Source organism: Austrofundulus limnaeus, unplaced genomic scaffold (assembly GCF_001266775.1).
Source record: "Austrofundulus limnaeus strain Quisiro unplaced genomic scaffold, Austrofundulus_limnaeus-1.0 Scaffold20, whole genome shotgun sequence".
NCBI classification, from domain to species: domain Eukaryota; kingdom Metazoa; phylum Chordata; class Actinopteri; order Cyprinodontiformes; family Rivulidae; genus Austrofundulus; species Austrofundulus limnaeus.
This window is the reverse complement of record NW_013952422.1, coordinates 3,221,171-3,247,136: the sequence shown is the minus strand read 5'-3', so window position 1 is coordinate 3,247,136 and position 25,966 is coordinate 3,221,171. Positions and strand designations below refer to the sequence as shown.

At 37.9% G+C, this 25,966-nt stretch overlaps 2 protein-coding genes across 5 annotated transcripts in view; both read right to left on the bottom strand.

Annotated features, from left to right (window-relative positions):
* Positions 1 to 1,291: 1,291 nt before the first annotated feature.
* pnpla7a (patatin-like phospholipase domain containing 7a) overlaps positions 1,292 to 25,966 on the bottom strand; it is a 26,101-nt gene continuing 1,426 nt past the window's right edge. For 2 of the 4 annotated variants that reach the window (XM_014003897.1, XM_014003896.1), the window contains exons 4-36: positions 25,239 to 25,326; positions 25,055 to 25,137; positions 24,516 to 24,616; positions 24,271 to 24,411; positions 24,032 to 24,191; positions 23,577 to 23,657; positions 22,046 to 22,174; positions 21,848 to 21,928; positions 19,698 to 19,827; positions 19,548 to 19,619; positions 19,343 to 19,419; positions 19,076 to 19,231; positions 18,905 to 18,982; positions 17,576 to 17,781; positions 17,324 to 17,455; positions 17,070 to 17,193; positions 14,494 to 14,607; positions 14,317 to 14,383; positions 14,059 to 14,208; positions 13,321 to 13,384; positions 12,814 to 12,982; positions 9,441 to 9,623; positions 9,132 to 9,250; positions 8,875 to 9,031; positions 7,974 to 8,090; positions 7,792 to 7,861; positions 7,573 to 7,689; positions 7,303 to 7,451; positions 7,017 to 7,169; positions 6,612 to 6,731; positions 5,129 to 5,213; positions 4,082 to 4,197; positions 1,292 to 3,008 (exon numbers count right to left, since the gene is read on the bottom strand). In XM_014003897.1, coding sequence (XP_013859351.1) covers positions 2,877 to 3,008; positions 4,082 to 4,197; positions 5,129 to 5,213; positions 6,612 to 6,731; positions 7,017 to 7,169; positions 7,303 to 7,451; positions 7,573 to 7,689; positions 7,792 to 7,861; positions 7,974 to 8,090; positions 8,875 to 9,031; positions 9,132 to 9,250; positions 9,441 to 9,623; positions 12,814 to 12,982; positions 13,321 to 13,384; positions 14,059 to 14,208; positions 14,317 to 14,383; positions 14,494 to 14,607; positions 17,070 to 17,193; positions 17,324 to 17,455; positions 17,576 to 17,781; positions 18,905 to 18,982; positions 19,076 to 19,231; positions 19,343 to 19,419; positions 19,548 to 19,619; positions 19,698 to 19,827; positions 21,848 to 21,928; positions 22,046 to 22,174; positions 23,577 to 23,657; positions 24,032 to 24,191; positions 24,271 to 24,411; positions 24,516 to 24,616; positions 25,055 to 25,137; positions 25,239 to 25,326 — 3,921 coding nt within the window. In that variant the 3' untranslated portion in view covers positions 1,292 to 2,876. Of the gene's footprint in view, positions 3,009 to 4,057; positions 4,198 to 5,128; positions 5,214 to 6,611; positions 6,732 to 7,016; positions 7,170 to 7,302; positions 7,452 to 7,572; positions 7,690 to 7,791; positions 7,862 to 7,973; positions 8,091 to 8,874; positions 9,032 to 9,131; positions 9,251 to 9,440; positions 9,624 to 12,813; positions 12,983 to 13,320; positions 13,385 to 14,058; positions 14,209 to 14,316; positions 14,384 to 14,493; positions 14,608 to 17,069; positions 17,194 to 17,323; positions 17,456 to 17,575; positions 17,782 to 18,904; positions 18,983 to 19,075; positions 19,232 to 19,342; positions 19,420 to 19,547; positions 19,620 to 19,697; positions 19,828 to 21,847; positions 21,929 to 22,045; positions 22,175 to 23,576; positions 23,658 to 24,031; positions 24,192 to 24,270; positions 24,412 to 24,515; positions 24,617 to 25,054; positions 25,138 to 25,238; positions 25,327 to 25,966 lie in introns of all 4 variants that reach the window. The other 2 variants (XM_014003898.1, XM_014003899.1) reach the window with 2 other exon arrangements.
* The window catches only part of clic3 (chloride intracellular channel 3), a 15,189-nt gene continuing 7,856 nt past the window's right edge, over positions 18,634 to 25,966 (bottom strand). The window contains exons 8-9 of the mRNA XM_014003900.1: positions 21,418 to 21,421; positions 18,634 to 18,645 (exon numbers count right to left, since the gene is read on the bottom strand). The gene's annotated coding sequence lies outside the window, so the exon portion shown is untranslated. The remainder of the gene's footprint in view (positions 18,646 to 21,417; positions 21,422 to 25,966) is intronic.

Genomic DNA, 25,966 nt, shown 5'->3' with positions numbered 1-25,966 from the left:
TATACGTTTTTCAGGCAAAAGTTCCACAATCAAGTAACTAAAATGCTGTATATATCAAAAGTAATTCTGTCTTTGCATTATGAGCCATGTTTCCATCCAATTGTAATGCGAATTTTGAGCGAACTTTTTAAAATGTTGCATAAAGGAAAAAAAAAAAGAAGAAATGTGAATCGTGTTTCCCCATCTATTGTTACTGGCTTAAGAGTGAATCAACCACAAAGTGTAATTACGTCAGATGTTGACATTACGCATGGCTGTAATAAACAGGAAGTAAAGTTGCAAACTCACAGGGATACACATCTCGGGACAATGGAGAGAAGTTATCAGGAATGTGTTGCCATCAGGAAAGTTGTAATTGTTCTGTCATATCAACTAGTATTGATAATGCTTCATGCTGTCTGTAGACGTAGAAAAACAATAATGCAATTCTCTTCACTATACTCAGGAAGACGCCGACAGTGGGAGGAGGGTCCAGCTGCAGCCAATAGAAGTATTGGACAGCGGGATCAGCTGATCAAGGTAAATGTTCGCTATGTCAGAACTTACTCATATGTTTCCATCTCCTTTTGCTTTTTCAGAAAATCCAAAATAGAATTTTACAAAAGTAAAAACTATTTCGCAAAATTGAGGAAGTTTTTGCAAATTTTGCTGTTTCCGTCCACCTTTTCTAATGCGACACTTTAAAATGAGCATAAAAAATGTTGCTGGAAACACAGCTATAGTCTATCTAAACACCTCTGTCTCTTTAAGAACCCCCTACCGTTTCGGACACTCCCACTTCAGCACGTCTTCACGACAATGCTTCGGGGGCGGGGTGCTCTGTGGGGCAGGAGCTCTGCTGCAGACCGAGCTCCAGGGAGGAGCTTTGTAAAAGTAGGCGGAGCTTTGTTAGCAAGACTTTAGGCAGCGCCACATGGCCACAGGAGATTCAAGGATTTCTCAAACATGCAGGAATGAGTCAAAGCAACACTCTGGACATGTTGTTGATGAGGGAATATTCTTTCAATCAAAACAAAATTACCATAAAAAATTAGTCACTGTTCATTTCTTTGTGAGTGGGCAAACTTAAAATAAGTCATCAAGAAGGATCAAGTAATTATTTTCTCCACTGTAAGCAGCTTTTTTCTTCTAGATTTAGAGAACATTAAATCTGCCTCACTGACTGAATGCTGTCAGTTTTGGACTGTTAATGAGGCAATTAGGTTTGGGCTCAGAAAGCACGTTTTCTAAATTTCTGAATAATCGTACTTCAGCTTTAAATAATCACAAGACAGAAGAGACGGAGACAAAGTCAGACAATCAACAGTGGTTTATAGGTAACAGCTGATCAAAAATGTGTATTTAATATAATTTTATAGGCTTATTAGTGAACATTTTTTACAATATGCTAACAAACAAGTGCATGAACAGTGTTTCCACACAGGTCATCTAAGGCTTGGTTGCATTAACTACATGGCACAGCTCCATACTTTCCATCAGCACTTGATTAATAACCATGACCCATTTAATAAAGTAGTGAAACATTCATCCTGCCAGAGGACGTTGATTCATTGTCCCCGGCTTTAAAGAAGAAGAAAATATGCAAACACCATCACCTCGTTGGTGAAACAGCAACAATATTTCTTTATCTCCGGTGTGCTCACACATTTTCTGTCCAGACTCTTTTTCACCAACACCATACTGGTGTGTTTATCACAGCTTGTCTCTGTCTGTCTGCACACGTAAGGCTGCGGAAACTGAAGCACCGGGATTAAAGATGGCACAAACAGTCAACACAACGAGGTGCTATGTGAAGAGGCAAATAAGAAAAAAAACACTCAAAGTTTTGAGTCAAGTCTGGAAAATCATTGCAATTTAGTGCAATGAATGAGGAATGGTTGTATTGTGCGAACCAACGCATTAAACACTGCGACAAAGAGAAAATAAAGATAATGTAAATGCTTGTGCATTCATTCATCTAAAGCTTTTTTCCATCAATAACCCAAGTTAATAAATAAACAAAAAAACAACAAACATAATATTGTAATAGTTAGTTCACACAAAATAATCCAAAATCAATAAATAAGAAACAACATAATAACCCAAATAATTTGTGACAAAACATGTTTCTGACCTTTTGTTGCTGCTCACTTCATGTCCGATAGATTCAAGCCAGAAAAACAAAAAGGTGGAAGCTCTCTCGCTTCATCGAGAGACAATCTAGTGCTCAGAAATGGACAGAAATCATTAAGTCCCTGCATGTCCCTGGCACAGGGACAAAGGGACAGCGTGGGACAAATCTGTATTGAAAGTCAGGAACAAAAAGTGTGTTGCTTGTTCTGTGTGCTCTTATTTTTTTGTTATTAGTGTTTGACAAATAAATCTGATGATCACTGCATGTGTGTAAGAACATGAACACAGAGGTGCTTTACCTGTTTTAGCTTAGCAGCTTGTCAAGATTTACATTAAAAACTAAATAGGTGGAAAAACTGACACTATTTAAGTCTGTTTTCCAGTGCTCACTTTAATTTCAAAATAAATTTTGGGATTCTGTGCACTGCAGTTGCTTCAGAAAAGTGTGTGTTAATATTTCCCTAAATCTTTGGTTTAACAACAGATTTCCCGCGTCTTCCACCAGACAAGTGTTTTGTATGAATCATTAGGAAGTCCTCTCAACACTCTCAATATGAGAAATAAGAGCTTGCAGCTGGGTGTATTGTGTTTCTGCTGCGTTGAAGGAACTGATCCTTTGTCATGTCAGTCACGCAGCTAACAAGGCCTGGTCAGAGAGGCTGCACCCAGGACTGGATAAACAGGTGGAAGCATCGGGGACAGAGAGGAGGGAAAGCAGGGTTAAGTGTGTCGACCTGTTCAGGTAGAGTTCATCGGAGTGCGCCTCACTTAATGGACTGTTTGGAACAGACTTGTTGGTCTGTCGGCTCCTCTGATGGACTGTGAGGGGCCGGCGGAGGGTGGTCGTTGTTCAGTAAAGTGACAAGAGGCGTGTCTCTTCCCTCTAGCTCCTCATCCTGGAAATGAAAGGGAAGAGGAAAGAAAAAAATGAGTGTTGAAATTGTTGTGGGGTTTTATATATCTTTATCAAAACAGAGGCTCTTAGCATCAGTAAAACRGACTTTGTGGGGATTTCTCACACATTTATAACATTTTTTACAGAAGAAATGATCATTCTTTAAGCTAACATTGATCAAACTGCAAAACAATCAGCAAAAGTTGTGTAGATTCTGGGAAAATTTTCATCCCTATGGAACAGTTAACTGAGTCATMTAGGGTTATTTACACGTTTCTTTTTAAAAATCAAGACTGAAAAAGTCTAATTAGACTGATTTGTCAACTTTATGGAGCTAACCCAAACAACTCACTGTTCTCCATCCACACACCTGAAATTCTACGTTTTGTCAACGATGCATCAACAGTTTAAAATAGTTTTTCTTAACAATTTAAAATCTTAAAACAAACTCATATGAACGTCTGAAAAACAATGTATTTTGCTAAAATTATAAACACCCAAATGGATTTCATGTGGACTTCAGAAAGCTCCATAAAGCAAACAAAGAAAATGTTTACAACAAAACTGAAGCACTGGCTGAAAGACACAGTGAACACTGAAATTTCATCTGGACGTGTATTTTTATGTTTTGTTTTGGGGTTTTTTTGTGTGTAAATTGTAACTGCACTGTACTYATTTATTCATGTCATTAACTTTTTTTTTAATCAAAATGCCTAACCAGGGATGAGGGCTGTAAATGAGCTTTTAGCTAGAAGCCTTGTGTATGCTGCAGCTGTTGCCTATGGGTGATAATGTTTTGTTGTACGGTCCCTGCAAGCAAAATAAAATAAAATAAAATAAAATAAAATATATATTTTAAAAACATTCCCTTAATTTTCACATGACATCACAAGACTGGGATTTGCAAGCTTTATAAAAAAATGCCTTCAGCTCAAGTTTTCTCGATTTTATTTATTTATTTATTTATTTGTTTATTTATTTATTTATTTATTTTTAAACCCAAGAAGAATGTTTTGCTGAAGTCTAAAATGATTAGAAGAGAGCCCAAACCCTGGAGTGTGCAGAAGTTCACACCGTGTCAGGTGTTTCCTCCCCTTCAGTGTGCTCTTCACAGTGACTGTACATGTCCATGTCAGACAGGGCACTCTCCAATGCCTCCTCTTCATAGTCAGTGTGGTCGTCTGACTCCTCTGACGAAGGGGAAACAGTGGAGGAAAGGATGCACAGAAGCACACCGTAAGATGGAATATGTGACGTGTGGAAAGTGAGAAACGCAACTGAGTGAGCAGGTGAWTAAGTCAGAAGAGRTAAAAGTGCAAATAGAAGAAAATGAAGCTTAAAGAAACGTGACGGCTTCTGCGKTGGTGTTTAACAATAGAAAAGCATTTAACCAGAAATGTTCAACTTTATGTCATTCTGTCAATACAATGTTATGGAGAGAAATAAGTCTCACAATGCGAGTGTACGCGCACAACAATTTTGTAGACTGTACAGCTAAAATACATTTCTCTAAATGGATAGGTTCTTCTTTTTTTTTGTAGAGAAACAAACAGGAAAATGTATTTTTCAGTTAATATATATTTATTTGTACCGATACATTTTCAATCTATTCATTTTAGGCTGTTTATTTCAGCTGTACAGTCCACAAGATGTAACATTTTTAGARCCCTGTAATGTCAATGTAAATGTGTGTTTTAATAAACTGTAAAGTTTATACGCGATGTTTCCCAGGAACTCAGTAAAGTGGTAAAGTTCAGATTTCCCAGCTCTTCACCAGCCTTGAATGCAGCATTACTCCTGTAAAAGTCTCAAAAGTCAAATTTACAGGTGAGCAGATAGGTGCAGTTGTGCGTGCATGCTTACATTGTGAGTTTATTTCTCTCCACACAACATTCACATGCAGCTAAGATGTAGTAGTTTATTTTGTTGGTTTGGTAAATCCTCTTAATTACCTAATAAATAAATAAAAAGAAAAATCAGCTATTCTGTGCAAGTGTGAAAAGCTTGGAGAAAAACATGTTAAAAATCCATCTACTGGACATTATGTCAACACATTTCAAGAAGCATCTTAATAAAAGTGTCTGAAAGTGGCAGTGTTGAAATATGTGCCGGTAGTTTTACCATCCATCAGTGCAGGTTTGACGGGCTCGATGCGGGACACAATTTCTGCAAGGTCAGTGAAGGAAGCATTGGGACATGTCAACACCTGAAAGAGACACAACCTGAGCTCATGAAAAGTAAATAAGACTCGGTGATTGATTTGTTGACCAACTCTGAAGCTCAAAGCAGTCGTTTAGCTGCAAGCCCTTTTTGTGCATGTGTGACTTTTTGGCCTCTTTGTTTAGGATTTGACTGAGAAACCAAAGCAATTATAAGGACGCTCAAAAAAGACCAGAAAGTATTTAGCTCTACAWAATGCTGATTGTTTTAAGATGGGGATCTATAGGAATTTGTTTAAATTTAGAACCAAACCCAAGGGGCAAATTGAGAATTTGTTTTTTAAAAGCATTTTGTTATTTGTGTCATTTATCAAGCTTGCAGGTTGTCACATGATGCAGCCTTAGGGCTCCTCATACACTTACTACCCAACTGTGTTGCTGTTATGTCAGCTGTCAGATGTCAAACTTGTTTTTTTTTCCCTTCCCAAAACAATATATCTTTTTTATGCTCAGTGTTGAAAACTTAAACAGGAGGCAGCTAAAAAAAAACTGGCAGAGCTAATTTAGATATGTTCCTCTCTTTATTCAGTAATAAATACTTCCCTAAAGGGAATTGAAATGAAGATAATATCCTTTTATTTTCAGCACAGACACAGGAATCAAGACACTCACTTTTCTGTCTTTACTGGTCCAACAAGTTTATCAAACAACCGTCTTTAAGGATGACGTATCCTCTGGACTGAAAGGTGAAATCTGACAGTGTTTATTATAACCCCTGACCGGTCCATTAAATATATTTATCTGCCATACAAAGAAGCCACTCCTAATAAAACATGATGAATGCAGCAGGTTGATGTGCTCTCCTTCAAATAATGCAAGCTCTTGAATTGTCTAAGTTTTGACCAGCAGTGTCAGGTTTTTTTTAGGTGAAGACATGCATTATTTCTCTGGAGAGTTGCATCCTACAGAAGCTTCTGAAAATAGGCACCATTAATCGTCTGTGTGGGATGGATATTGTTTTAAAGAATGAAAATGGGAGTTAGGCTGGAGACAGCATCGCTGTTCAAATCTGCAACTACAACAAAGGCTTTGTCCTTGTCTTCGCTTATTTTTTCAAAGTGCATTTGTTGCTTTTTTTTGCTTTGGATGAGATTCTTTACATTAATTCTGTTTTCAGTTCCATCATCCTCCACAAATTACTGTTCAGTTTAAGAGTAAATATGTCATTTTTCTTCCTCATTCCTCTGTGTTGTTTATTAGAAGTTTGGCCTTTTCTTAATATTGCTGAGAGATAAATTTTAGTGTCAATAGATTTTTTTTTCTTCAAAAGGAAACTGTTAGATTACAAACAACGCTCATGTCCTAAAATAATACAAACTCTAAGACTTGATCACTCATTTAGCCAATTTATATCATCAACAAATATTRATTAACCCCGTGCTTACATTGCTCTTCCTTTGGATGTTGTGGAAATCCTCTTGGTGTCTGTCTTTTAGCATTTTTTCCACTACACCACTGCGACTCCACACATCAAACACAGTCTTGCCRTGCTGATATCCCACTTCCTGCAACACAAAACGAATCCACGTTATTCTAAATGTCATTGGCAGAGAAGCATATAAAGCCACCATACATGTGGAGAGTGTGTATATTTTTAATCACCCACCAACATAAAAGGCAGGTGATAAATTACTTGAGTCTGTGTGYGTGTATATAATAAACCTTAGCAAACAAAAATGTCTACAGGCCACTCAACTTTACATRTATTTGTTATTAAAATCAACTCCCACAAAGCGTTTATGAATAAACTAGAAGATGAGTGAAGAAAAAAAATGTTTTTTCAAACTTACGGCTATCTCATCAAACTTGTCAAACTCCAGAGTGCGGTATCTGTCAATGGGAGGCCTGATGTACTCGACGTAGTCGCTGTTCTTCACAGACTCCAGGTGCCTCACACAGCACACGTAAGCCAGCCGAGACTGAATCTCCGCTATGTTCAACACCTGTTGAAACCACCGTGTGCATCAAGCTCTAAAAATGCTTTCATTATTATTCAGATTTGATTTTTTCTTTTTCTTTTTTAMATAAACAGCCATGTGCAGTTTGTTGCGTGTCATTTGCTAATCGATTCATCACCTTCACTTTCTCAGCCAGGGGGTTGAAGCGTTTCCATAGCACCCACCAGCCTGAGAGGGAGTCGCCGTAATTAGTGAGGTTGGTTTCATCCCGGCTGCCCACGTCAATAGCAATCACCACTTTGGCCCCCATGGAACGCGCCACATCAGCTGGGAGGGAGCAAAATGAACACAAAGTTTTAAAGAAATGCACTCATTAACCTAACAACGTTCAGAGAGGAGACAAAAGACTGTGTATATCCTTTTTAAAGTATTTCAGTTAAAATAATACCAGGTAGGTTGTTGATGTAGCCTCCGTCCATCAGCTGGTGTCCATCTTTGGGATCACAGAGAGGAGGCAGATAGCCCGACAGAGACATGCTGGCACGGACATACCGCCACAAAGACCCTCAAACAGCAAACAGGAAATCTCTTAAACTGCAACCCTGTGATTTCTAATTAAAAATAACCAAACATAGGTTCCATGCCTGCTGAGCAAACCAGTAGTTACCATCAGTGTGTACTCTCATGGCTGACGCAGTGATGTCAGTGGTGATGTTGAAGTACGTGATCCAAAGGTCCTGCAATTTAAAAAAAACATTGCATCAAAACAGATCTTAGCAGTGAGCGGTCTGCAACAGCTTAGTTCTATTCCCAGTTTTTATTCTTTACAGCAGCGCTCGTTTAACTCACCTCAATCTGTTTGCTCTTGAACACATTACTGATGCCGGAGTTGAAAGCAGCACCGGTAAACATGGAGGCATATGGGTACGTGAAATCCAGGGCTTTCCTGAACCTGGAAGTCATTTCCTGTAGAAAGAGTAAAATGAGGACAAACGTTCATGTTTCATTATGAGTTTTTTGAAGCACAAAGTAGAATTAAAGGCACTTTTTTTATCAGTTAAATTCATTTTGTTGTGTACATGGAGTCTGTAGGAGTGGAGAAAGTTGAATTTTATTTCTCTCTGTGCTGCAGTGATATCTTTATATTCTGTTTGGGTCATATTTTTTTTCAACCTGTTCAATTTTCTCTATTAGTAAACTAGAATGGAACGCTCTGGAAGCTGGAGGTGGCGGGGTGTGAAGAGACAGCCTCAAAACGAGTTGATCTGAAACACGCCTCAGAAAAGGGGAGAAAGAGGGGCTTGTGGACAATAAGGAGGAATTGAGTGCAAAGCATTGCAGTTCCACTTTATCTAGAACCCAATTGAATGATTTAAATGGGAAAAAGAAGGCTTTAAAAGCATGATCAGTCCTTCAAAGCGACATTTGATATAAAAGAGTATCAAATAAAATCTGACTCGTTCAGATCATACAAACCGCAGCAATTCTCTACTGGTGTATTCATCATTTAATTTAGTTATTTTAAAAAGTTAAGTTATTTTAATTAGACAGTGTTCCTACATGGAGCAGTGTCTCCAGTTCAAAAGGCACTAAACGTCGCTTTGATTCTACTTTCCCACAAACAAGTGCATGAATTCTTTTAAAGACACTKGGAATAGAATTTGTGATGAATATTATAGATGATGAAACTTAGCTCAGTATTAATCTGCATCACATGCAWCTAAAGCTAAATTAGTGGTTTGACTCTCACCATTGCCCACTCCCTGGCCCTAATCCTCATGCGGCTGTGGCTGCGGTCCTCAGCGTATAGTGCCCCCATCAGGGCACCCACTGAAGTACCACCAATTAGGTCCACCGGAATCCCGGCCTCACAGAGGGCTCGCATGATTCCTACCTGGGAGCAACCCCTGATTTAAGAAGGTGACAGGAAAAAATACACAAAAGAGAAAGACATATTTAGTGGAGTAAAATGTCAAAATGGGTTAAATAAAACGAGTTAAACGTTACCTAGCCCCTCCTCCTCCGAGAACAAGAGCAATGGCATTGCCTGTGAGAATGCGAGCCAGACGGGAAAAGTCAGAGTGGCGGTCTGCTGGCTTCTCAAACACTCTTTGGTACAGTTCCAACTGCAAAAACAAGCAAACCAACTGTGATYAAAAGAAACGGTGACTTCCTAAAAGTGAATGTCGACTGAAATAAAAAGCWAAAGATCCCATCTAAAGCTCGGTCTAAAACTGGTTAAATCAAATGGGGCTATGTAAGCTGCTTTGATCTACAGATGAAACATTTCTTGGCAATGTTTATATTTATACCAACCAGCTTGGGAAGGCTCCTTTTAGAGAAAACCCTCCGGGGACAGGAGAGGTGGAGGTGTCTGGARATCCAGCTTCGCATGTTGAGCCAGTGCACGGTCCCTTGGGGCGGCGGACCATCCTCTCTGTGCAACAGGACCAGCTGCTTCTGGGCACGCACCGCGCTCCCTTCCAACATACGCTCCAACTAAAGGGGAAGGCATTAAACACAGATGTTTTAGAGCACTTTATGGTTGCCTTTTCCCCCCCCATCAGGACCTCTCCTGTGTAAGCCTGGCACAGATTGAATAYTGAGAATACTGAAAACTTGATGTGAAAAAAAATAAGCCACTAGAAAGAAAAATTAACACAAAATTGGAACTTCTATATATAGATGGAAAATTTAGTTCATTTTAAGAAACAAAGATTTTTTTAAACAATAAACAGATCCAGCTTATTTTTTAAAAGAGATCCAGTTCTCTTTTTAAATTCCTAATCACTTCTAAATGAAAAAAATCTGATGGTTTTGTTCTGAAGATCGAAATAGTTAGAGAGGATGGTCAGATTTATTTACTAATCAATAGGCCTTTTCTCCCCCTCTGCTAAAGGTTTAATGTACGGGCAGGATGAGAATTTGTGTGCCCTGAAAGATAAAAATCCGGCCAGAGTTATGACTCATTCTGAGCCAAAGTAAATATTGATCCATCTTTCCATTTTGTCCTCCATTTCCAGTTAAACAGGAACACTTTTCCTCCCCACGTTAGAGGCAATTACCTTTCCTTCTCCAGCTGTACTTTAAAGTGTAGGCTTTTTTAAAAAAATACATCCATCTACTCTTTACTCAYAGTTTCTATATATAAGAGGTCAAATAAAAGACAGTTAGGGCACTACTCAGTTAAACATATGGATTTAAACATGACTCAACTGCATAATGTTTAGGACAAACCTTATCAAACCACAGATGGCTGCTTTAACATTTCTGCTTCATAACACACTTGTGAAGCATAAAAATCACTTCGTGCTCGACTGATTTCTTAAAGTTTTGTTGCTAGGGAAATAAATGGATACAGGGCTGCAGTTCTTAAAAAGTACAGACTTTTTTTTTTTTTTACAAAATGCTAAGATTTGAAGCATCCAGTTTACTAGATGTGTCACAGAATATTTGATAAGGCCACCGTTTGTTTTAAAGAAGCAGCTGCAATTATACGAAACGTTAATTCTGTGTGATATTCAAATCAGAGAAAACCTAATTTTGCTTGGAGGGGATTAGTCCCACATTAAATTTCTCTACAGAAGCAGCACATTGTTGAGGTGTTCAAATTTCTACTACTATTCTATTTTTTATTACAGAAAAGAGCTGTGAGAATTATTACTGGAAAACACTGTCGTCACCCGTCAAATTCATTATTTTGTAAATTGAAAATATTGAAGTTCATTGATTTGGTTGATTATAATATTCTACTGGTTATGTATAAGGCCCACAAAAACACATTACCTTTAAACATCCAAGTAAATTTTGTTAAGAGAAAGAGTTGTTATAATCTTAAATGGACAGAGATATTTGTAAAACCCAAATTCAGAACTAGTTTGAAGGAACGGTGTACTTTAATTCAAGGAATAAAACTATGGAATAWTTTGGGGAGTGATGTAAAAACTGCAGGATCATTGTGTACATTTAAGAAAATGATAAAAGTTGGATTGTTTAAGAAAAACAAAACAGTATAATGTGTAACTATATTGATTGTTGTTCTAGACAGATAAGATGTTCTTGTCTTTTGTTTTGTTAATAACAGATTTTTTTGTTATATGAACTTATTCTTGAAAAAAGGGTCAGATATAAGATCACACACACACACACACACACACACACACACACACACACANTGAATTGAAAAAAAAACTTTCTGATCATCAAAAACTACGATCCAACACAGCCTTCAAAATAAAATCCATTTGATTTGGTCTACTTACAGGCAAATGCAATTTGTGGGACTCTGTGTTTGCTTTTTTAATGCACACACATACACACACACACACACACACACACACACTTTTTTCTCATTCTTCTTTTTATATTTTTCTTTTCATTGTATATAAAATTATTTGTTTTGTTTTAATGAAATGAATAAACTGAATTGAATTGAAAAAAAAACTTTCTGATCATCAAAAACTACGATCCAACACAGCCTTCAAAATAAAATCCATTTGATTTGGTCTACTTACAGGCAAATATTTTACTACCACTAAGGAGAAAAGGTTTTAGCAGGTGAATGTGAACATATGTCTGAAAACAGTACAAACGCATAACTTTTGATGTAAAGATGGTTTCTGACAAATTCCAACATCTAAACAAACTGAGTTGTATTAATGACGTAAAAAGAAGATAAAAACCCACCACAGCTAACCTGTTGCTACCAATTTTCAAAGCTCACCACCTACTTGTCTTGGGGTTTCCAAGTATTTTTTTAGTCACGAGCTATCCAGTTCTGTTGAGTCTACTCCAGCTGTGGCTTTAGAGTTTTAATCATTTACAACAGAACTGAAATAYGTCACTATTCACTGCTGCTGAATCCCATCTGTCTTTAAGTTGACCATGTTTATTCTTAGATGTTTCTCTATCTCAGTTACTGAAAACCTTTTTGACCAGAAAGCATTTCCTTTTCAGAAAACTTAAAACACAGACGACGAGKAAGAAGTGATGGCGATAGTTTATGAACTATTTTTAACAGAGTAAAAACTAAAACAGATATTTCAGACATCCACAAACTTTCTGGTGCAAMATGGCAGTTGTTTTGGCTTCTGTATTTTGGATTCTCCTCCGTGTTTCTGTCACCTATCTGTGCCAAATCAGGCCAAGACAATCAAACATGTTGAATATCCCCGATTTGAGATTGGAGTGGTCCTGACATCCTTCCAACATAGCAGGAATATCTCATAAGATTATCTTTAGAGCCACCACAATAAATCGGATCATCCTGAAGACAGTTGGAAGGGCATATTTTAGCCAAAAATCGGCATAATTATCTTGCTGTGTGAACCTGGCATTACTTGATTTTCCCTCTTATCATCATTCGAGTAAACGGTAAGACCAAGAACCTAAGAACTTACAAAAACAATCATCCAAGAACACTTTGAGCTGGTAAAATTTGTGTGATCATTTCAACTTTACTCCAAATCACAAGACAACTATTTCATGGAAATTATTTGGCTGATGTAATTTCTCTAACTTGTGTCTGATTGGTAATGTTCAAAAACAAAAAAAAATTGAGATTTCTAGTTGCAAAATACAATCTGCAATTAAACAGTGCAATAAAATGATTAAATAAATAACCCAATCAAACAAAAACAACATTTTTTTTCAGTTTCACCTCCCTCTCACTGCACGCTTTCCAGCTCACCTCCCCAACAGCAGGGTCCTGCTCCCCTACTCCCACAATTATGATGCAGTCAGCCTGACGGATGCACCTCTGAGTCCACGGGGTCAGTGTGTAGTCAGTCTGGTAAAGAACTATGCGATGGATGTCCTCTTGTTGGCCCAGCCAGCTGGATAATCGGTATTCATGAACACTAAAAACGACGAGAGTCCATTAATCAAGCACTCAGGCGATGTTTTTTTTTTTTTCATTTTTGCTTAAAAGTACATTTAAAACAAAAGAAGTTAACAGGAAGACCATGGAAAACAGCTGATCCTGGGTTAGCTGTATAATGAAAACTTAAAAGTATGTAGTAACTTAATTAAATCAGAATTTTAATCATCATTTCTTCCTCTAAAGTTGCAAAAACTGACAAGAGATCAATAAAATTACATTTAAAGGGGGGGAAAAAATCCTCTGAAGCTGGAACGTGTGGCACTTTCTCCAGTTTTTAACATCYTGCAGTAAATTTCAGCATTTCACAAACCGTACCTGTCTAGTGCTGCAGCACCAAGTCTCTGTTTGATAATGTCACTGGTCAGCAGAAGTGTGGGTCCTGCAAGTGATCAGATCACACTTAGTTAACGTCTTCCCAAAATACCTGACATTCCTTTGTTTCTGATATAGAATTAACTCCTCAAAGCCTTAGAAAGACCTGGTATGTACAGAAACACATGGAGGCGCAGGAACAAGACGTGACCTGAAAAGCTCATGATCGGGTTAAAAAAGGAAAAATCAAGTTCTAAAATGTCTCAKTGAAGTAGGGTAGAACAGTTATAGTTAGTGGCAGGTATTTCTTTTTGGCACAAGATTACTATGAATCTTATCTGATTATTTTTTCTGTTTCAGTGCTATGAATTCAGGAAAACTTCAAACAAGTTTGTGTTCAAGCACGAGGCAATAAAGTGGTCACAAGTTTTTAAAACCATAAAACCTACACATCTAATCACATAAACAGACAGCTTTTTCTKCTTCAAGTAAGGAAATATGGCCAATAGTTTTTGTAATGATAATAAATTAGCTATTTATCTGACAAAAAATYGTATATAATTTTGTTATTACAATGAGTCTTGTTTTTCACTTTTGTCAAGACTTTTTCCAGCTACTTTGATTGCAGTCATATATCGGCATTAATGCAGCATTTTATAAACTTGCTTCAAATTTGCTTGATTAACACATGGAAACAGAGTTACTGAAATGTGAATATGTACATTTCATTTCATTGCTTACCTATAGCTTGGAGTGCATGCTGCAGCTCCAGAGTGAAGGCAGTCAAAGGCACCTCTTCAGAAACAGGCAGAACTGCCACAGTGGACAGGTTGGAGGCTTGATTCCCTGCATCCCACTTGCTTCCTGGAGTGTGGAGTGCCAAACTACGAGCTGGACACATTTCACAGAGTTGTAAACTTCTCACTCACACCATACACATCAAAACAACCAAACGATGCCGAAGCATCGGCACGAGCCAGCTGCCGACAAAGTACACACCTGAAAGAGGAACGTTGACCTGCTGGAGAATCTTCTGACCAAGTAAATGGATCAGCCTAGTGACAACCTGAGAAGCAGAAACTTTGTATCTGTTCTTTCATTAAACAGACGTCAGCCCTCTGCTGGCTGCACTGACTTTTTAAAATTCAGTTTGTGTGAAGAAAAATTGTGCTATACCTGTGGGAACTTCCTTTTGATGGAGGTGAGCGCCCCCTCTGGTAGCTTGGCCAGCTCAGAATCTCTGACAGCGTGGACAGTGGTGGCTCTGTTCTGATGGGTCAGAGCTTCCACCTGCAAAACCACCAGTTCTCACTTGGTCAGAAATTGAAGGTTACTGTCTAGTAAAACCACAACCACAAAATAAACGGAAAGTCTGCCTAAACCAAACAAAGACTACCCATGTTCAACCAACAAAATCATTGAATCACATTTAAAAAGAAAGAAGAAAAAAAGGTGGGTCGGTCCTTTGGACAAGTTCTTTGCAATTCTTTTAAATAATTGTAAGGAGTAGAAAGTTCAGATAATTGTGTAAAAATACAGTATAAGGAGTAGAAGTAAAAAGTAGATGGAAAATAATTACTCAGGTAAAGTACAGATAACCAAAATTTCTACTTAAGTAMAGTATTTRTACTTGCTACTTTACAACTCTGACYATGAGTCATAAATATAGACACAGCTCTTGCTTTTGTCATACAGGTAGCAGATGATCRTTGGAAATGACCCCTGCACCCCCACAAAACCTCAGGGAACATGATTATAAGCCTTCAGGCTCACGAGCATGTTTGGCAGTATWTAAAATTAAATAAATTGCAAGTATTTTCTATGAAAAGCAGATAAAGGACTACTAATAAAGATTTTGTTGCTGATTTATGAATTAGACTTTTTATTTGCATAGAAAAAACTGTTTTTCTAGATAAGTGTAGGGATCACCTCGAGTCAAATTATCAAGGAACTATCTTGGACTCTCAGTCCTCTGATGGGCCTTCGAATGGACAAAAACTCTGTTCCACTTTGAACAGTATTTAGGCCACCCCAGGCCACTTTCCTTCTAAATCAGATAAAAACAGAAGAATCTTCTCTTATTTGATTTAGTGTTATCTTAACTGAAAGTATTACGCATTTTGATAATCAGAGAATGTTTATCAAAGTTACAGGAGAAGAGAGGACAGATCTCTCTCCTCCCTCAGTATGATTTCAGCTATGTATGGTTTTTCTGTGGGAAAAATTCTTATTTGACTAAAATAATCTTTATGGTTTAAGTTGATGAAATATCAATGTTTTACTTGTCTGAACCATATGTTTTAAATGTTTTGAACTTGAAGCAATTCATTTTTCTTTCAGTTATGTTTTAAATAAGTGCTCATCAGATAATTTAAAGAGGTCATGAAATGTGTCGTTCTGAACCACACAGCAGCAGCAAATAATCTTTGTTTTGTTTCAGGAGGCCACAGCGAGTTCTGAAACTAACACTTTCCTTGATAATTTATTTTTCTAATTTAACCTTCTGGAGGGCGGACCATAGATTCTCTAAGCTTTTAGGAACTAACAGTTTCCGCCCGTCTAGCACACTGAGAAAAGACAGAGAGTAAAGGTGATTGACCACCGTCAGTCACTGTGACAGCTAGATTCTCTCCGGGGAATCAAAAGCTGAAAACTGTCAGGTTTGGCCCCTTCACGCCAACGGGGAAACCTCACAGTGTGGAAAACCACGCCTGGTTTATCCACCTTCAGAAACTCTCCAGACGGAAGTTTTATTTAAAACCTGGGTTCCAGTCGAGGCCTTGTCTTCTGGTTACGGCTGACGTGGACGCAAACGAGTCAAAGAGCACGCCGGGGGTCCCCTGTTCGACGGTCTAAAGACAGATTCGCCAGCAGCACCCACACCTAGCTGGCAGGTGACAGAACATCATCTCAAGGTAAAAGCTGGCTGTGTGTGACGTCGAGGTCTGACCAAAGCTGAGCACAGAACGCTTCGCCCTTCTGGTTAAAACCCACATTATTTAAGATAAAGTGTAGAAAAGCTAACATCTTTCTTCAACCTTTTTCTTAACCTCTTCCTTGCCAACTCCTAAGATAAACAGCCTCAAATGTCTGGTGTTTAACATCTAATCTGACGTTTGTGTTTCTATTTAAGTGTGGTTAACAATTAAGAAGTTAAAAGCTTGTTATTGCTGGTCCCAAAACTTTTTATAGGAAATTAATTGTTCACAATCAGGTGTACTCTATAGTCAATTCTGTATGATTTGTAAAATAAATGATCGCATATTATGGTTCAAATCAACAATCACTGACAGAGTTACTTTTGTGTCCATTCATTTTTGCACTAAAGAAATGTTTATCCAAAATAAAAGAGATCCTTGCTAATTAAATTACTCTTATAACCTTGTTATAAGAAGTGTAAGAATAAACCCTTACACAAGTAAACACTTAAAAGAGTGTTGTTAAAAAGAAAGGTGATGTAACWGTGGTAAACATGACCCTCTCTCTCTGCTTTTTTTGGAACAAGTTTCAGGCATCAGATTCAATGAGTGAATATTTGCAAAAAACAATAAAGTTTATCTGTTTGAACATCAAGGTCGTAATTWAAAAAATTGCAAGGTTTTCCTATAAAAATCGAATAAAGGAATACTAATGAATGTTTTGTTGCCGATTTYTAATTTAGCAGACTTTATTTACATAGAAAAACACTGTTTTTCTAGATAGAAAGTAATATTTTCCACATGATAGTCGTTCTTTTCTGCCAAGGTTCTTACCACTCCAATCAGGTCACCACGTCCATACTCTCCAATCATCTCCTTTTTGCCGTCCTCCTTCAAGATCACAGAGCGCAGTCGACCACTCAGCACTATGAAAGTACTGTCGGATTTCTCACCCTGCCTAAATATTTATAGAAGAAACTTTCATTTAGCTTTGGTTAAATTTGGCCTTTTTGACATTGTTGTGTTCTATATGCATACAGTCTGCGCTCAGTTGTGTGCACAACAAACAAACGTTTAGAGCAGAATACCTGTAAACAGCCCTGCCAGCTTCCACAGCCATCCAATCAAGCGCAAAGTCTATCTGTCTGATAAAATACGACATCCTCCTGCACACTGTGTGCGCAACATTCAGGACCACTTTTGGTTCTGCTCGCATTATCCTGAGGAGTAAAAAATAATTTAAATTAGACGTAATAAGTAACCAAGTGTTGAGTTTAAAACATTCAATTTAAAACACAACGCTACGTATGCTGTTCACTGATTGTGTTCTTATGACTCACTCGTAGAAGTGCGTTTTAGAAATGGAGAGGAAGCTGCAGTCTCGCTGGGCTCGCACAGTAAACGTGAGGGGCTCGCCGGTCAAGACTGCAAGCTGACCGACGAGCTCCCCGGGGTGCGTCACAAACAGACGCGTATCTTCTTCACGGTCAATCATCCGCTGGTAAACGTGTAGGAGGCCTGAAATCACAAAATGGATGCTCACCTCCTAAAAACACAAAGACAGGACAAATTAAATTTGTAGCACAAAAAGTGACAGTTTGATGATGGCTGTACTGCAATGCGATACAAAAAACATTTTAGAGTTTGTGTTTTATTCATGTCCTAAATTCAGTATTTTACGAGGAACCCGGACTSGTTATAAAATTAGACATTTTTTTGGTAAACATTTAATTCAACTGTCAAACAAAGACTGCAAAAATACTGTAGGCCATTTAGTTTTTAGATATTTTAAAAGATATAGTGTCACATGGAAGGCGCCATATTATTCACGCCACAAAGCATACTGGGTAAATTGTGATGTTTACCGGTCTGAGGCTTTTTTTTTCCCTCCAGGGCAAAGCATCGAGCTCTAACCACCTTGAAGGTTAATGACGATCAACCCTTTTAAATGAAACCAGAGCGACTTGACAGACAGGAGAATTTAGACATGACTGTGGRTGGATGACAACAGAACTGCTTCATGTTAGCTGAATCTGTTAGCTTTCGCGCTAGTGCCCGAGCTTATATGGTGATTTAGCATTAGCGCAGTCCTTGTGACAATATTTTAATCACTTCAGTAGAAAAAAGAACTTAATATTAGTTTCTTAATTCTTCATAAGTGATTTTTTTTAAAGTAAAGAAAAAATAGAAAAATAGGGAAAAACAAAGAGAAAACGACAATTTTTTTATAAAAACTACAGTATTTTTAGTCTTTGTTTTACAGTTGAAGTAAATGTTTATCAAATAAAGTCTAAAGTTACAACTAGTCGGGGTTCCCTTTAAGTTTTTTTTTTTGACAAAGTTAAACAAGTGAAAACAAYAATAAAATGTCTGACTGAAAGGTTTGCTTGCTAAAAATCAGTTGCCTGATGTAACTTGTCTTTTATTCAGAATCAACACCAGTCTTATAAAAGCTTTAAAGCACAAGTTTCTACTAGAGTACAAGGCAATAAGTTATTTCAGCTRAAGTTTAAAAACTCTACAAAAGGATTTCTCATTGAAAGGAGACTAAATAGGCTAAAACAATTACAAATCATGTGAATAAAGATGACAAACATGTAAGAACCTTTCACACTAAAGTATTAAAACTAAGAAATAAAGTTGCTATGATTGTAATTTATTGCTCTAACCTGATCTCCCTGACGAGCTACAACAGAGCCAGCTTTGACATGATGAAGAGTCACTCTGCCTTCAAGTAGACTAGGGTCCTGCAGAATAAACAACGTAAAGTTTCTCATTCAACAAGCCATTAAAACAAAGATTTTTAAAGAAAGTGAACATAAAGTTRATGACATCCTTACCTGCAGCTGGATGATTTCCTGCAGGTCTTTCTTAGCAGCCTGGAGGATCGCGTTGCTTTTATTGAGGTGGATAGCATCAGACGGCCCTCCACTGTCTGCACACTGAAGCGCTTCAGCTGATGTGTGCTGCATGGTCACATTTTTCTTTAAACTGGACTACAGAGACAGACAAGAGAAAGACTTTGATTTGGAGCAGACAAGCAGCATAAAGTGAAGCAGATGTTGGATTAAAGTCCACGGAGAACTCCCACAGAAAGAAAAACGTACTTTCTGAGTGACTGGACTCGGTGGAGCTTCATCTATAGTCACTCGCGCTCTTTCACACGCCATGTTCAGGTCATTTCCTGCCACACAGGACAAAAATAAAGATCACAAGTCTGCAAGTGTTAGTGCTCTTTGACCAGGATATTTTGGTTAAGTTTTAAAGACAAAAGCCATTATTTTATTGGATTAGACCCCAACAGAAACCCACCAGCACAGTCTGTGGGCATGGAGATGGATCGTACTCTCCTGCAGCTGTTTGAGGGACTTTCCTTTACATTATCTGCGAAAAGCAAAGTGTTGATGAATCAGCGTCCAAAAAAAAAGGTCAATTTTAAATGTTTGTTCACAATTGTTAGACCTGGTTCTGAAGTGCTCTCAGTGGTCCCTGCAGGTAACTCATCCAGGAAGTAGAGACGACGTGTCATCTTTCCAGAATTTGCCTCGGCCATCACAGAGTTTATGTTAGACAAAGGCACAGCCTGACTCTCCTGTGAATGAAGAGATGATTAAAATTTAATTATTTGCATTTTAGTTACGGTCTAGTCTTTAAATCGATGAGGTTAAAGGATGTTTGATCTGAGGTTCATAATAACTAGTCGGCACAAGATTTCTTTAATGCAGATCATAAAACAGCTGAAGGCTTAACAGCAGGTTTTGTGCTTTCTTAAACACTTACAAAAACTTACTGTTACTGCAAAAACACAAGCTAAAAGCTATAAGAACACAAGCTAAAAAGATAAAAAGGAGCAAAACATTACCAAAAAGCCAAAAGTAACAAGTTTGTTAGCTAAAATTTAAAAATAGCAAAACACAAGTAAAAGTGTAGCTAAAAGTTAAGTGTGGCTAAAGCAAAAGGCAGCAAAACAGTAGCTAAAAACTAAAATTGGCTTCAAAAGACAAATATCCAACAAATATACTATTTAATCAGTTGAAATGATTGAAGTTTTATGATTAGTTGATTATAATATCTAACAAGTTCTGTAGAGGGCTCACAAAAATAGATTATCTTCAAATATCAGATATGAATTTTTTTCAGCTTCCGTTCATTTCTTGGTTCTAGCCATAATCTTGAGTTTTTAGGCCAAAATATCCCAAAGGTTCCTTAGGCTGAACTCAAGGAGACCTGTCCTTCCAAGCTAGAGTCTGTTGATTGTGGTCTGCCCCTGTGTTTGTGTRGCTGACTCTGTTGGCTTCTTTAAAGCAGCTTAAGACACTTTAAGTAAAACATTGAGCTAAAAGCTTATGTTTATTACTGCATTATCTTGTTTATTGTATGCTTTGACATTAGCCTCATTCACAAGACAGCTGAGTCCGGGGCTGACACGAGTCCTGTCCTTCTCTGATCAGTCAGAAAAAACATGAAGGTGGCAAGATGGGTAGAAGAGAGCCTGCCTCTGACTCCCCTCTGAGCCACAAAAGGAAAAAATAAAAAACTGTGGAGCTGCGGCTCAAAAAATAATAATAATGAACTGATGGCATTTGTGAAGGCCCTGTCACACTACACAACTTATGCCAACTTATGAACATTTTAAAGAGGTCTATGTTGAAGATAAAATTGAAAATAAATCAACAGGAAGCTTCTCTTCGGCATGTACATAATATAATTCTAACAAATTGATCAAATATATAACTTTTATTAGCAATTTAGACAGAAAATGTTTCATAAGTTGGCATCAGTTGTCTAGTGTGACAGAGCCGTGAGTGACTGCAGGATTAATCAACAAACAGATTTATTACCGATAAAGATTAAAGATGAACAGCAACTTTGTGGTTATTTAAAAAATATTTAACCACAGGATCATTAAAGTAAGTTTATTCAGTTTGTTTTGTGTTTGATGTTAGGCGGACGTTCGTCACAAAATAAATGCGTTGTGGTCCACTTCAGCCGAGCCGAGTTCTGCTCCACGCCTCGTTTGGTTCCGCACTGCCGGCTTCATTTCTGAACTCATACATGTGAGCGGGAACTGGGCTGGTCATTTATGAACGACCCGAGGGAGCTTAAAGCTGGACCSGTCTGTGCAGCCATTTCGCAGAACTGTCTGTTCTATTGTATGTTTATTTTTTTGCTCCTTGTGAAGCACTTTGTGATCTCAGTCTGTGAAAGGTACTATATAAACAAAGTGTACTTGCTTTTGATAWTAATGCCTAAAATAGCACAAAGTATACAGAAAGAGTTAAAAATGTACAAAAACAGGAAAACAAACGTATGAAAGCTGAATGAGCATTTCCACAATATTGATAATAAAAGTCAGTGTTTTAAAGGTTTCTGTTGTCTGAAAGGTTTTAATCAGTTTATTTCACTGAGCTACAGGAATGACCATGTTATGATGCTGCGTGCGTTTAATGATGTGTGAAATTGGCTTGCACGTGTCTGTTCAAACGTGCACGAGGCGTCCTTTGCTATGTGTAATTTGATCAAAAGCCAAGCTTGGGTATCCTGCATTAGCTCCTTGGTTTGACTCTGTGTAAGCACACAAATATGTGAGAGCCAATTAATTTCCCTCCTACCGGATTGAAGAGTTCGGTCGTTAAGCCCAGATAGTTATGCAACGCCAAAAAGGTCACTCTCTGGAGTCGCACCATGATTATCTGCAACACCAGACAAACAGATAATATTGCATATTTCTCTTCAACTGCATCTACATTTGATAAAATCTGACTTTTATTTATTTACACTTTCATATCTACTGCTGGACAGTGTGTTACCTGGATGACGCGCACAAGTGTCTCAGGGTATTTCTTAAAAACTGACTCAAAGGCTGATGCAGGTAAGCGTAAGATGGTGGAGCGAGTAGCAGCCCGTGTTGATACGGTCTTATAAGGAGCTGGGTATCCCTGGAATAAAAGCAGAACAAATGCATGTTAAAAACAGAAAGCATGGCGGTATAAAAACCTGACCCATATTGGTGTGGTCTAAGACAGTGATGCACCTCTCAGTTTATTATGTGTATACACCTGGTACTTTAAAACAGTACAAATATTTACAGTACAAATACCAGGAGATAGCTTTAGAGTGTCTTTAAAAAGTGTAACATCCACATGAATATAGTCTTTAAAGTGAGTACCCTTAAGTTTTTGTAAGTTAATTATTTTTCTCGCCATTAAGAAAGGCAGAAATAATGTTTTTGTTTTATTTTTACATCTGGACAGGTGCATTTTTTTCTTTGTTAGCAAAATATGTTATGAACTACTGGATGTATATCATTGAAAAATAATCATTGGGTGTACATTTACATCTTATTAACTTTTGGATTCGATGTGTTTGAAGGTGCCCACCACAGCAATAACTCAAATCAATTTTACGTACAGTGAGTTCACATTTTGTGTGGAAGTAGCTGAGAGTTACTTCCATCACAAACTCAGTGATGACAAATAATGTGAGAAATTTCTTTAAAAGTTTGTCACACAAGGCAACAGGCCTTCAAGGACTCTGTATTTTTTGTTCGCTGTATTATGTCTCCATCTTCTGCTAAGAGGCAACAGGTCCAGGAGAGAAACCCAGACCTCCCTCTCCCTAGCATCTCTTGGGATACCCAAGGCATTTCCAGGCCAGAGAGGATACATAATCCCTTCAGTGAGTCCTAATCAGATGCTCGAACCACCTCAAATGACTCCTTTCGATGGGGAGGAGCAGCGGTTCTACTCCGAGCTCCGCTCGGATGATGAAGCTCCCTCACCTCATCTCTAAGGCTGAGCCCAGCCACCCTACGTAGGAAGCTCATTTCGGTCACTCATTCATGATACACACACCTCATGACCATAGGTGAGGGTTGGAAAGAAGACAGACCAGTAAATACTTAATAGATACTTAAACTCCTTACATCATTCACACTCCTCTGCCAACCACCCAGTGCACGATCAACAGAGCCAAATCATTCACATAAAACAGAGACGAGACCCTGTTGTTTCCAAACCAGACACCCTCCTCTCCACAACAATGACTTCCATCCTGTCTATAAACACTACAGACAGGATATGAGACAAAGGACAGCCCTGTGTTGTGTGCATTCTGATATTATACAGTCAAGATTTTCCCTTTTAATTTTTTATTATGAAAGACAAACCAAAATTATGAAGTTTTGAGTGAGCAAGGTTTCTCTGAAAGCACTTTAATCTGTAAAATAATAGCTRACTCACAGGTAAATGATGGGTAGACTAACTGAAAGGAAACGAATCAGAGCACAAATGAGGACAGAATCTAGTCTGATGTGCATCGAGAGAATAAATAGCAGCTCACGGTGATGATGTCCAGAATACTGAGCAGGCTGTGGACACTGTCTCCTGGAAGGACATCCTTTACCACCGCTTCTGTGCCATCCTTTGCCAATAAATCCATGGGAAAAAATAAATCACGAAACAAATTAATTACCCACTGATACACAGTAAATATATCTGCATAGGTCAAACAAAAAGACATTCATAACAAAAGGCAGAGTCTCTATGCCCTCTGCTGTTCAGATTTCTGCACAAATTACTGAAAGAAAGAGCTTATTGTGCTCATTTTTTGCTTCACATTCTACTAAATAACATTAAATGTGTATTATTACACAGTAGAATCACTGTTAATGATGATCTAGCACAGAATTGTGTTCAGTGTTTCACACYATTACAGAGAAAAAGTTACCAAGAGAAAGAAAAAAACAACCTAAAACCAGCTGCAAGTTTGAACTAAAAGAAGTAACTGTGGCCTACATTATCTTGAATGCAGAGTTCGAGTCGACCATCCTGCACCACATATATGCTGTCATCATCATCTCCTGGCCTGAACATTACTTCTCCCTCCTGCAGCTCCACAAACACCATGTGGCGACAAAGCTCCAGAAACAGAGGCTTATCAAAATGACCCAAGACCCTACAAGTCGAAGAACAGAAACTTTTTAAAACATGTGACAGACAAACGAAGACGAGGGGAACGTTGTGTTTTTGCTCACCTGACATTTTTCAGCATATAGAGAACCTCTGATGGRAGGTTGGAGCTCTGCACGTCGAACTCTGTCAGGTCTGCCTCCAGCAGCGATGGAGGGGGTTCCTTATGCTGCAGGGCGGGAGGGTCTTTGCGAATCCTCAGAATTCTGTTGGAACAAAAGAATGGCATTAGAAGACGATGACAAAAAAGGGGGGGAAATAAATCAAAGCAGATTTTTAACAAAGCTAAAACCATAGAAATGGTGCATACTTGCGAGCAATGCTTAAAACTTTGGTCCTTTTGCGTATGCGCTGCGGCTGCTTTGATACCGAGCTGGAGGAGGAAGGGGAAGTCGAGGAAAGTGTCTGGACCTTTGAAAACACAAATACGTTTGTTATTCTTTGAGGCGTAGACCACGTTGCTGGAGAGCGTAGTAAAATGATTCATTGTCACTATTTGCAACGTAGATACTTCAACTTGTGTCATACAACAATTGTAATAATCAAAGTTACAAGACAAAATTTTGCTTGGTGAGAAATGTAGAAATATGTACAGCACAGTTCATTTTAAAAGGTTCTCATTATGTCATAAGAAATGGTTAAAAAATAAAAAAATGAAAAACTCAGCCCTTTTTTTTCTCAAAATGATGGTTAATGTGTGCTTAAATTAAAAACGTGTAACCTACAGAAAGAGCCGAAGCGAGTGAAAAAAGTATTCCTGTTTGATTCATGGTTTGCGATGAGTGGCTGCAAATCCACTAGATTAAAAATCTGTTTTCATGCTAACAGAATTGAAAGTAGCAAAAAAACCTTTCGCATTATCTTCCTTCCATAGAAGAGCACTTTATCTCGTTTTCTGAAGCGATACCGAGGCACACCAGGCTGCTGTTCACCTGGTCAGAAAATCAAAACAGAAAGTGCAGGTGCAGTCCGGTCAGRCGGAGGAATAAAAGAAAAATAAAATCTAATAAATATGAAGCACAGAATGACTCACGAGCGAGTTTGAATTTTCTGTAGAGGAAGAACACCACAATCCCAATCAGTATGATTGCAAATGCAGCTCCAATCAGTACACCTGTGAGCTRGATGACAGACAAGAGAAAAAACATGGTCATGTGAGAAGTCACCTCTGTGTGGCTGTACACACGACATTTATAATAACATTAGCCTGCCAAAAATATGCCACTCAATGCTCTTTAATCATCTCCCACTGTAGAAAGGCAGTAATATTCTTGACTGTACGTATGTTTGTCTGTAGCGTTGGCAAACTATCTCAAGAACCCATAGACAAACTTTACTTAAACTTTCAAAATGTAAGAATTGGATGTAAATCTACGACTGATACATTTTTTAAGTCAACCCAAATCAAGATGGCCACCWAAGGCCAGAGGTCTATAAACTACCTGAAAATATATAACTAAGTAAAAGTAAAAATAATTTCACAGAAAATGACTTTGGTAAAAATTTATTTCACTGATGAGAAAAGTACTTAAGTAAAAATCTGTTCACAAAAATCAGGAAAGYAAAAGTACTTTTACACACTCTCTCAGAAATAAACTGCTGAATTTACTGAACCAAAGTAGTTCCACTAAACCAAGTTGAGTAAAATGATCAATATATATATATATTTTAAAGAAAATAAGTATGTTGCTTCTTATTTATTCTGCTAGGTTTAGGGTCAGTGTATCTTTTGGTCATTGGTTTTTCATTTTAGAAATGGGT